The sequence below is a fragment of the Cariama cristata genome, unplaced genomic scaffold (assembly GCF_000690535.1).
Source record: "Cariama cristata isolate BGI_N322 unplaced genomic scaffold, ASM69053v1 scaffold2978, whole genome shotgun sequence".
In the NCBI taxonomy this organism is placed as follows: Eukaryota; Metazoa; Chordata; class Aves; order Cariamiformes; family Cariamidae; genus Cariama; species Cariama cristata.
In genome coordinates this window covers 42,078-53,766 of record NW_009632669.1, presented here as the reverse complement: position 1 = coordinate 53,766, position 11,689 = coordinate 42,078, and the positions used below count along the sequence as shown (strand labels likewise).

Sequence of the window (11,689 nt, the reverse complement as noted above, 5' to 3'; positions counted from 1 at the left end):
CCCAAAGCCTTCTCTTCTCCAGGTTGAACAACCCCAACTCTCTCAGCCTGTCCTCACAGCAGAGGTGCTCCAGCCCTCGGATTATCTTCGTGGCCTCCTCTGGAGTTGCTTCAACAGGTCCACATCCTTCTTGTGTTGGGGGCCCCAGAGCTGAAGGCAGTACTGCAGGGGGGGTCTCACCAGAGCGGAGCAGAGGGGCAGAATCCCCTCCCTCGACTTGCTGGTCACGCTGCTTTGGATGCAGCCCAGGATACGGTTGGCTTTTGGGGCTGCCAGTGCACATTGCTGGGTCATGTTGAGCTTCTCGTCAACCAACAAATACGCTTCATCCACCAGTTCCCTGAGGACCTGTCGATGCATCTCATCAGGTCCCACGGACTTGTGCACCTTCAGGTTCCTTGGATGATCTCGAATCTGACAGAGAGTTTTCATTTTTATTAGCACAATTTCCTTGTGATACAAGACAAATACCCTGAAAGCATATTTGCATGATGATAAACTTGCCAAGTCATAACAACACGGTTTGTTTTTCCTCTTCCCTCCTCGTTCTAGCTGAGCCATTATCTGGACATTGTGGAAGTCAATATTGCTCATCAGATTTCTCTGCGCTCAGAAGCATTTTTTCATGCAATGACCTCTCAGCATGAGTTGCAGGACTACCTCAGGAAAACCTCCCAGGCTGTAAAACTACTTAGAGAGAAAATCTCCAAAATTGATAAAGTAATGTGTGAAGGATCGCTTCGAGTTTTAAGACTGTCACTCACCAGAAATAACTGTATAAAAGCATACAATAAACTGAAGTTAATGGCTACTGTACACCAAACACAGCCCACAGTACAGCTGCTGCTATCTACTTCCGAATTTGTTGGAGCTTTGGACTTAATAGCAACAACACAGGAGGTGTTACAGCAAGAGCTTCAAGGCATTCACAGTTTCCGGTAGGTAACCATCTAGGAAATTAATAAAATGCAAGTAGAGCTAGAATGTGTTGAGCACATTATGTTGGCTCAAGGGGTTTGTGTTACCTTTATTCATTTTTGGAGGACATGGTACAAAAGGAACAAAATGTAAGTGTGGCATAAGCAGTGTGACTAATGTGTGTGCCAGAGAGAATTTTTTTTAGGGGGGATGAACTTTTAACATAGAGATGTTTTGTACTCCGTTCTAGTTCACGGGTGTTTTATGGGTGCAGAGATGACAGCCAAGCAGTGGCTGGAACTTCATCTTTCAGCTGTGGGCTACAAACCCTGCGAGATGGTTTCCAAGCGGTGGTCTGCCATCTTCATACGTGCAGCACCCCAGAGATACACTTCTTGCTACGCAGCTCCACTCTGGGCCTGTGTCTTTAGTGACTGACCTAGGCTGGTGGCGTTACAGGAATATGCATGGACCATGGGTCAAGTAAGTTGGCCTCCAGCCTATGCTTGTGCTGGAAGAAGCTCTGCAAGCAAAAACCAGTGCAAAGCTCTCAAACCATGGCTCAAAATGGGGTCGGAGGTTGACGACTGGTCAGACAGAAATCCAGTTCTGTGAGCTGCTGAAGTTAGGAAGGGAAGAAACAGTGGGAAGGTGCTACCCAAGCTGCTGTTGCTACTGTTTTTTACCGGTGTTTGCTACAGTGATGGGAGTTAGTGAGTCCAAGGTCCTGTGCTGGCTGCTTCTGTTAACAGGGGATGCTTAGAGCTCTGCTTGGGAGATGCCGCTGCACTGGGCAAGGTCCTCTGTGATATGCAAGAGTATTAATACAATAGAATCCTTTTAGCTGATGTAAAATAAGGTATCATAACCGTCATATACAGTTTAAAAGTGGTGTACACAAAGCCGCCACTGTGGTATAATGCTAGCAGAAGTAGTGTGTGTTAAATCAGCTCTGGGACTTGCATCAGACAGTTGAGGAGCTGCACACTTAGTTTTGTAAGTTGAAACTGGGAGGGGTTTGGTTTTGTTTAGAGGTTATATGGTTCCTGCAACCTGGTGGTTCCCAGCTTGCATAATAAAACATGATTGTTACTCAATAACTGTAGCGTGCATGTTTAGAACTTTATATGGTTACTACTCTTGTCCACCTGTTCTGATGAGCTCCCCTTTTAACACTCATTCTGGCTGGTTTGGAAAAAGACTCAAATTTTATGTAGAAAAGATCTCGGAAAAAAGTATTTTAAAAAATATATATGAAAATTTAAAAAAAATTTTTTCTAAACTCATAAACTATTGGGAGGAAAGTTGTTAGAAGCTGTTAGTCTTTTTCTTTTAGCTTAGATGGTTGCATCTTTAGATTACCTCAGTGCAGTTTCTTTCCTCTTTACTGTTCCTACTCTCAGCCACTTGGCTATGCTGCACAGCCCTTGTCTGAGTCACATTTGTAGCTACCTTGATGATAGTGAGTGTACCTCTGGAACCCTGTGACAACATCAGTCAGAATTAGGTGTGTTTTGCAATCGAGTAACCTATGTGCTACATCATCAGAGGGTGCAGTTCTGTTGACAGTGTGGTTGGTATACGTGATGTCCCAAGAGCGTGACATTATTTTAAAATTGCACTCAGATGTGGAACATATTTGCAGGTAAATATTCATTTTGTCCATAAAAAATAATGCCTATGAATAATGCTTAGTTGGTTGCTTTGGTAGAGTTAAAAGTAGTGACGTGAGTGGGAAATGTCCCCTCTGCTTTAGATACTAAAAGGTTCAGAAAGGTGAGTTAAATGCAACGCAAGTCAGCATCCCCACCAGAGATGCAAGTGCAGCCGACAAGCCCAGCATGGTTATTCCCAGGTCTCACAGTGGCATGTGTGTAGAGTGTGTCTGGAGAAATAATGTGCAATGGAAAATGGAGACCTTGGTAAAACTTCTCAGTAGAATGTTGTGTTTCTAAATATAAATTAAAAAAAAAAAAAATCTAAATTGATGGCATACAGAAGCACTGCCACTTTTTCCAAGAAATACCAAATGGATGTTCTTGCTTTGCTCTGAGCAAGAGTGCCGCAATTGTCAAGTGAGTTAAATACCTGATTCATTTTAAGAAGAGATTAACTTCTGAATCAGTATCTCATTTTTCTAAATAATTAGTATCTCTTTTTTCCCTAAACAATTTGTATCTTATGTAAAAAAACCAAAACCTGTTGCTTTCGTGTTGTGCGTGACAGCTTGTAGAATTTGCTTTTGAACAGACGCTTTAAATTGAGTCATGTCACAGAATCATTCAACATAAAGTGGTAAGAAAACTACTCAGATCGTCCATACAAAAATTTTCTTGTCATGCTATATGCATTAAAAAATGGAATTTGATTCTAGTTATAGCAAAAAATGAAGGTACATTAATGGTGCTGTGAAGTAATAAATTGGTGTCTTTAATCTTGGTTAATATCCCCAGTGATTATATGTATCAGTTGTAACTATGATTATTGCTTGCTACTACTATAAGATAGAATTACAGTTTTAGAGCTCTCTAACCGTTTCAAGTTCATCTTTAGTTTTACAAAAAAAATAGTCCACATGTTAACTAAATTACAAATCTGTACTGCCAGTTTTTACATTGTTTTCACAATCCTTGTTGTGGAGATACGGTGATTTTTTTTTTTTGCACAGGTATGCTGGGAAACCACATTTTTATACTTTTTTTGTGTAGTAAAACAGAGATACTTGGAAAAATAGTTCTCATCTATGTATTTTAAAAGAATTTTTACCCTGTATGCATAACTTTACATCAGATGGTTGTAGTATTCAGTCATTGAAAGGACCTGATGTGTGACAGGTACCTCACAAGAGATAATTGCCAAGGCGTTTTGCTGGAGTATGAATTAAGGTTTGACTTGTTCCTGCATGTTTCAGGGTGGAGGGATTTTTTTTGGTGGTTAGGGGCTAGAGCATCTCGGGCAAGGTGGTGGCAGCAAGTGCTGGGAACTGTTGCTGGATGTTTCCATACCCGAGGTGTGAGTGGGTAGGTTACGTTGTGTCTCAGTGTCATTAAGCACAGTTACAGAAATAATTTACCGAAGAGCATCTTTGTGCGTACCAGAGTAAGAGCCTTTCCGTTGTGGGTATTAGTCGCACAGTAAGTTTTGCAACTCTAGTCATTACATTGCAAATAATAATCTTTAGGTTTTTTCTGTTAGGTTTGTTTTGGAATGTCCATGATGCAACTGGCTTGGATTTTCTAGAGGCTATTTTTGCTTAACTTAGGTATTTGACATGTGTCCACTTTGTCCATTCCAGCCAATTCTTGACCAACAATTTCAAAAGGAGGCACATCCCTGGTCATATTAGAATTTAAGAAAATTAATCTGCATAACTCAGATCCAGCAAAATCCACTCAGTTCATATCAGTGCTGGCCATGTGGGCTTCTGCAGGGAGGAGCTCCCCTGGCATCGGGCATCCTCGCACCCTGGTGCCGAGTTTGCCCTACGTGGGCTGGGAGGCTGGAGCCTGTGGGCTTTGCAGTGGTACAGCAGTGCTCCTCCCAGGGAGCCAGCCCTAAGACATTTTTGCCACTCTGCGCAAGCTAACGGTCCAGCTATGCCAGCACTGAATTAAAGCCAGTGGGCCATGCCTGTTCATCCTCCCCATTTTCTATCTAGGTTTATCTAAAATATCACAGCTCCTGTTAATTCTCATTGGCAAAGTGTCTATGTCCTTTTTTTTTTTAAAAAAAAAAGAAAAAGCAGTCTGATTTTTACGGATACTTGGTGCTCCCAGCTGTTGGTGGAAGTTGGAAAGCCTGGAGTGTTTGGCACCTCTGAGATTCCCACTTTTAATTTTACTCTGCTCAAAGTTTCTCTAGCTGCACAACTTTTTAATTAAAGACTGGTTGACATTTCTGATGTGAGAAATTCCCTTGTGGTTCTGTGTAACAACAGTCTGTAAAATATGGTTTAAAATCTGCAATATATGGAAAAAAAATTAATTTAGAGTAACATAAAAATGGCAAATTTGAAAACTTCTGTGTTCTCTGAAAGTCACCCTGTCATGTAAAGCTACTACTGTATCTGTCATGTGGATGAAATCTGTGACCACATTAAAAGCTCAAATGTTTGAAGTGGAAGAACTTGTGGACTGATGAGCTGAGGAACTGGATGAGCAAAAGAAGTATTTTTCTTTTTAATAACTTCATACTGGCAAGCACCGAGAATTCTCAGTTCTGGTTCACTTCATTGGGAAGAGAGGTACTCAGCCCTAATTCCAATGTTTACCCTCCATCAATATTCAAGACTCTATGTTTTGCTGCAAGGTGACGCTACCTCTGAAAATTGCATGGCTTCAGCTCCCTAAGAAGTGAAAGATTTGAGCCCCGCATTAAGCCAGCGTTGATTGCATGGAAATTACCTGCTGGATGGTTATTTTCTTCAACTGTGAACTAATGATTCGTTTTCAGGTTGATTATTTAGCTCATATCTCAATGGCTGTTTTTCTTAGGCATCTTGGCTCGCAGCTTTGTGAACTGGAAAAGCTGATAGATAAAATGATGATTGCAGAGTTTTCAACTTATGCCCGCAATGATTTAAATAGACCACTAGAAGATGATTGCCAAATTCTAGAAGAGGTATGTCTGTTATTGAAATAAACTGTCTGATGAATATGTTTGCATCTTTAACATACTTAATTAGCACCAACTAATTCACTCAAGTCCCTAGTAGCAACATTATAATTTTTATACTATTTCTCTTCTCATCCAAACCTGCTTGATAAAATTAAATAATTGTAACTAAACTCGTGGAACTGCAATCCAGTCCTACTTTATTTTTTTCAAAATAATCAATTCTCTTTTCTCTGATTAAATGTATACTGAGTTCACTTCGTGAACCTCAACATGTAAGTAGAAAAAACCATGGACTCTCATATCTACTTGGCTGTAAATTTTCAGTTTTGCAATGAAAGTTGATAGTTGCATGTTGTTCTAATTCTGTCTTCCTATGCATTTATGGGTGCTTATATCAAGCATATGGTTACCCTGAATATATACTTCATTTGCAGTGTGCGTATATGTATATATGTGTGTGTATATGTATTCCTTGTTCCTCTGAAGATCGTAACACCTGAAGATTAAGCTATTGTGATTACTTTCTAGCCAGGAAGAGATTTTTCTGGATTTTGGCTGTACTATTCTTCAGTAATTGCTAGATGCTGCTAACTATTCAGTCTTATTTCCTCCATGGGTTTCAGGAAATATAGTGAATGGCAATAGCCCTTAAATATTCCTGTTTCTGCCCTTTAGTTTCTTCCCACCTCTGTGCTGCTGTGTGATAACCTCTCACTTGTGCTGGTGCAATTGTATTTAGTGTCATTCTTGCTTGGGGTAAGGAAGCTCACTGGTCTTCAGAAATCTCCATGTTTTTAAGCAGAAGTGGATGAGCACAACTGAGGAACAGGCGTGAAAGGGGCTGGGAGGAAGGGACTCAGCTGGTACTGGCACAGGGAACCTTGTATAGTTCGCATTGGTCTCAGGGCGCTGGACTGATCTAAGTACTGTTCACCCTGTGTTTGACACATGAACTTTCTTACTGCTGTGCAATTTCTTAAAATTGTTTCTTGTCCTCACCTTGATATTTTTAGTGTGTTTTTTTAATTTATTTATTTATTTTTTTTTTTGTAGGAGAGACTTGTATCACTAGTATTTGGACTTTTAAAACAAAGAAAGCTAAATTTTTATGAAATATATGGAGATGAAATGATTATTACTGCAAAGAACATAATTAAACAGGTAAGCCAAACACTTCTAATGTATCTGGCAAGCGTGCCTCAATCCCTTACAAATTATTTTTTAAGTAGTTAAGAACAGCTCTGATGAAGTTTTTGGTGGCTAATGGTCGCTCATTTAGAGTAGCTCAGCTTGCAAACACTAAGGACTTCCTGAAGAACAGAGGTGTGTTTGGAGAAAAGCCCTTCTGGAAGGAGGAGGTAGCATAAGTACAGCAGATCACAGCTTTCTCTGTATAATTACTGTTGTTCTGAATCCCCTGATTTTAGCTTAGTTTTTTCTTTCTCTGAGCACATGGTTTTCCAAATAATATAGTTGTGTCATAACACTACATTTTAAAAAACAAACAAAAAACCCCCACAAAACCAAAAACCAAAACAAACCCAAAACATCCAAAACCCCAAAAAACCAAAACCACACCAAAAAGCATCCCCCAACCCTCTGAAAACCAAACTCCCCAAGTTTTTGATGTAAATACATAAAAGAGAATCAAAAAACTTGCCAGTTGAAACAATTAAATTCACAACAAATGCTACAGAAAACATTGCTTGCCTGAACATTAGCATAGGCACATGATAAAAGGTTGAAAGATATCCTTGTCTTTTTCTGAGTGAGCAAGGTGAAGACATGAAGAAGGTAGAAGTGCTTGCCTGTTAAAAAAAAAAAAAAAAAAAAAAAAAAAAAGCAAAATGCTACAGAAAACATTGCTTGCCTGAACATTAGCATAGGCACATGATAAAAGGTTGGAAGATATCCTTGTCTTTTTCTGAGTGAGCAAGGGGAAGACAGGAAGAAGGTAGGAGAAGTGCTTGCCTGTTAAAAACAAAAAAAAAAGAAAAAAAGAAAAACCAAGCAAAACAACAAGCAAAACAACCACCAAAACAAAACCAAAAAACCTCCCCCAAAACAAACAAAAAACTCCAAATCCTTGTCCACATTGGTGTGGTTGTTTGCCATTTAGGGTAGTGTGTCTGTCTTTTCAAACCAAAAGTGTTTGTAGATAAAACCAGCTAAAAACAACAAATGAACAAAGTTCAGCTAACTTCTTTGGGGGAAAGCGCGTGGACTGGTTTGGACAGTGACATGATGGCTTGTGTTTGCAAACAAGAACTTTGAACTTTGAGTGTGTGTTTGGTATTTTTATTTTTACTCATCTTGTTTGTTTGCATGCGTATGTGAGAATATTGTGGAAGGGGTGTTTTTCTCCCCTAAAGGTATGTGATTATTTCAAGAGTGATGTTTTGGTGTGTTACAAGCTACCTCAGATTTGTATCTCAAAGCCTGGGAGCTAGTCAGGTGGTGGGTTTGCCATCAGATGAAGACAGTCTCTCCTGTCCTCCCAGTACAGTATGCTGTTCACAACTGTGTTGTGAACCAGGTTAGGAACCCAGCTTTTAAAAGTTTGGATTTTCTTTTTTTAATTATAATTGTTATTTTAAGGTTTTTCTTTTAAGCCAGATTGACTCTCTCAATCCACTGCACATTGCAGTCCAACTGTTGATCTGATTGTGCAGGGTGGGTATAGATAACACAGGCCGATCTTGCTAGTAAATATTGTGGCAGAATTAGAAGACAGACGGTGATGTGTGCGACTGCACCACTGCTTCTTGTAAGGTCTTGGCGATGATGCGAGTCCTTTCTTGCTTGGCCTCAATACGATTTAAATCGGATTAAGCAACCCTTCCCCTAGCTGCTGCTTCTCTCCCTGCCTGGAAGCGGTGGGATGCTGGGCTGGGTCATTGCCCTGCTCCCTGAAAGATCAGCAGAGGGTGTGAGCGAACACTACTTTCCAGTCATGCTGTGTTACTGGAAGCCTGGAAAAACAGAGGCATAAAGATATGTGCAGCTGCTCTGGGTTTTCTCATGAGACTTAACACCAAAAAAAAAAAAAAGCATGAATGGATAACACCAGGATAAAACTGTTCTTCTGCCCGTTAGTCTTCATTGGCTTTTCGCTTGCATGTGTCAGCATCATAAGGAGACTTTTTTTGTCCTTTAAATTCTCTGTTTAGTCACATAATAGGCAGGCAGTGCTCCCTGTTTTCCTGCTCATTCTCAGTCATAAAGTGCTTTTCCCATTCTGCTGGGAATATTTGTCTTTATGTTGTGTTTTTCAAGTGTCACCTCTGCTCAGTAATAGACAAAGTTTAATCAACTTCCACTGTAAGTTTCTGTTGGATAGGGAAAATAGACAGGATCCAAGTATTTCTGTGTGGTTTGTGCCACACCTTTGCATTGTGGCCTACTGTCTCAACTCTTAGGGATATTATTCCTTAATAGAGGAAACTGTTTCCTTCCCACATCCCAAATGTGCTTCCTGATCAAATGCATAGCTGGGCTGCTTTGGTCAGTGCTTTAGTAGCTCCTTATTGCCAGGCAGGTGAAAGACAGAGGTTTGTAAGCACTCAACACACTGCCTAGTTCGAGAACAAGGTGTGTTTTTGAGGAGCTTCTATACCGACCACCGTTATTTGAAAGGCAGGTAACATCCACGTAGCTTGAGCTCGCGGCCCTCAGTCACCAGTTGAATTGTACTTATTCACGTAAAGGTAAGATGAGTTCATATGCCACTGACTTATTTGTTCAGGTTATCGATTGGCATTTGGGAGAAAACCCCTAATTCAGTCTGAATGGAACTGGTTTGTCCCTAGGGCTTACAAGTAACCTGAAAAGAGAGCAGTGAAATCTCTGTAAGACAATAGGTGTGTTTGGAATGAAAATCGGAAAAACAATAGATGTGTTTGGACTGAAGAAACTGGCCAGTTTGTGTGTACCAGTTGCAGAGCAAGTGTCCTTTGAGGAAGGGCCGCAGCGTGGCAATAAAGATGTGGGGCAGTCTAGGGACAGAGGCAGGCAGTGCCCTGGAGGTGAAGAGGACAACCAGCCAGCAAGCATTGTGTCTGCCAGGAGAGCCCTTGAAACTGGGTCTGCCTTAACAATTGAAAGCCCAGGACCGTAGTTTGTGCTTCTGCGCTTCCCCTGGTGCTGTTCCTTCCAGTGTAGGTTAGTGCCTAAGTTCTGTATTTAAAGCTGAAAAGGAAAGAACCGACATTCTCCGAAGCTGGTCACTTTGGAAAGGGGAAGAATATGGCTTCTATTCTTAAGTACCTGACCCGAGAGACATCTTTGAAATGGTGCTTAGCATCCATGCTCAGAAAAGCAGGTCCCTTTGAGATGGAGCCGGTGTGCCCTCCAGAGCTTACTTAGTACACAGTTGGGAACATTTTGATCGTCTGTATTTTGCAAATAGATGTTTGGGGGTGGTGGTTTTGGGGGGTTTCTTTTGGGGTGTTTGTTTTTAGAGAAACAAGTTGTTAAATGATACAAATATGTCTTTTGTTTATTATTTTACTTTTCCTTATTTAACTCGAGGATTATTGTGTATGTTATGAAACTCAGCAGCGGTTAGAAAGAAGCTAAGATCTTTTTTTGTTTTGTTTTTTTCCCCTTTAAATTTGACAGTGTGTGGTTAATACGGTATCGCAGATAGAAGAAATAGATACAGAAGTGGTTGTTAAGTAAGTATACAGACAGATCTTTTTTTTTTGGTGGTGGGTGGGGATAGGAGATGAATGTTTTCTAGCATAGATAAATTTACCATTCTAATTTGTGATTAAATTTCCCTATAATTAAGGATTCTCCTTCTGTTTCACCTTAAGCCTCTGTTTCTGTCTGCCTCTGTGAGAATATTGTGTATTCCCCTTCTCATTCAGATTCTAATGTTACCGTAAACTTACCTTTAAAATAAATACTAAAATTCTGTGACTCTTATTGCATGAAGCATAAACTACTGTATTTAGGCATCTCTCTCTTAACCACTTGAAAGTGTTCCCTATAGTTATAATCTGGGATTTTGTATTAAAACGTATCGGTAGTTTCAGTACCTCCCACATGAATGAGAATAGGAGCTATCCAGAGAAGAGACCAGGCAACTTCATACCCAAGAAATGATCCAGCAGAAACCTCACAAAGCCCAGCAAAGGCAAATGTCAAGTTCTGTGTCTTGGAAGGAGCAGCCCCTTGCAAGAGGAGAGGCAGGAGCTGGCTGGCTTCAGGGCAGCTTTGCAGAGCAGGACCTGGGGGTCCCCTCTGGAGAACTGGGTGGCCACGGACCAGCAGCGTGTCCTTGCGGCCGCAGCCTGGGCCATGTTAGCATGGCCAGCAGGTCAAGGAAGAAAGATATTGAGATCCAGCGGAGGCCACTGGGTTGGTTGGGGGCTGAAGCGTAGAGTGTAGGAGGAGCAGCCAAGGGAGCTGCGTCCCCCTCCAGCCTGGGGAGGGGGAAACTCCGGAGAGCTGCCCACAGCTACCCCGTGGGAGGGTTATAGCGGAGCTGTAGACAGAGCCAGGCTCCTCTCAGAGGTGTGCAGGGGAAGGACGAGGGGCAACGGGCACAAGATGAAAGATGAGAAATACTAGTTGAATCTTAGGAAAAATGTATTCCCTGTGAGGATGGTCAGACAGGGGAACAGGGGCCCAGAGAAACTCTGGGATCTCTGTTCTGGGACATAGTGGAGCCTTGCCTGGGCAGGGCGCAGAGCAACCCAATCTAGTTGGACCTGCATTGAGCAGGGGCTGGACAAGGCACCTCCAGAGGTCCCAGCGCCAGAGGCCCCTGCCAGCTTCTCTCTTTCTGTAGCGCTACGGTTCATTTGGCTCAGTAAAGGGTTACCCCGCGATAATAAAACCAGACCAGCTGATAAAGCAAAGTGAGTGGCAGACTCTGCATGGGATTCGTACCTGGGCTGGGAAAAGGCTGGGCACAACGTCGTTTTTAAACACTGGATATCTGGTCACCGTTCTCCAATATTTACTCTTCTGCGATTGAGCCTAACTGTATTACAGGGTTTAACTTTTGTTTTGTCAATGACTTTTCTGCTCTTTGCCACAAACAGTTGACTTGCACTTTAATGGCAGAAGTGGTCTCATTGCAATGTGACAAAGTGGGCTTAATAACACAGCTTTTGTGACACTTGCAACATATTTTAATTTAAAT

General features: G+C 41.4%; 1 protein-coding gene across 2 annotated transcripts in view; it reads left to right on the top strand.

The window, feature by feature from the left end:
- The window catches only part of VPS54 (vacuolar protein sorting 54 homolog (S. cerevisiae)), a 43,121-nt gene that overhangs the window by 10,231 nt on the left and 21,201 nt on the right, over positions 1-11,689 (top strand). For both annotated transcript variants that reach the window (XM_009706435.1, XM_009706436.1), the window contains exons 6-9: positions 553-938; positions 5,412-5,538; positions 6,589-6,696; positions 10,156-10,211. In XM_009706435.1, the coding sequence (XP_009704737.1) occupies positions 553-938; positions 5,412-5,538; positions 6,589-6,696; positions 10,156-10,211 (677 nt within the window). The remainder of the gene's footprint in view (positions 1-552; positions 939-5,411; positions 5,539-6,588; positions 6,697-10,155; positions 10,212-11,689) is intronic.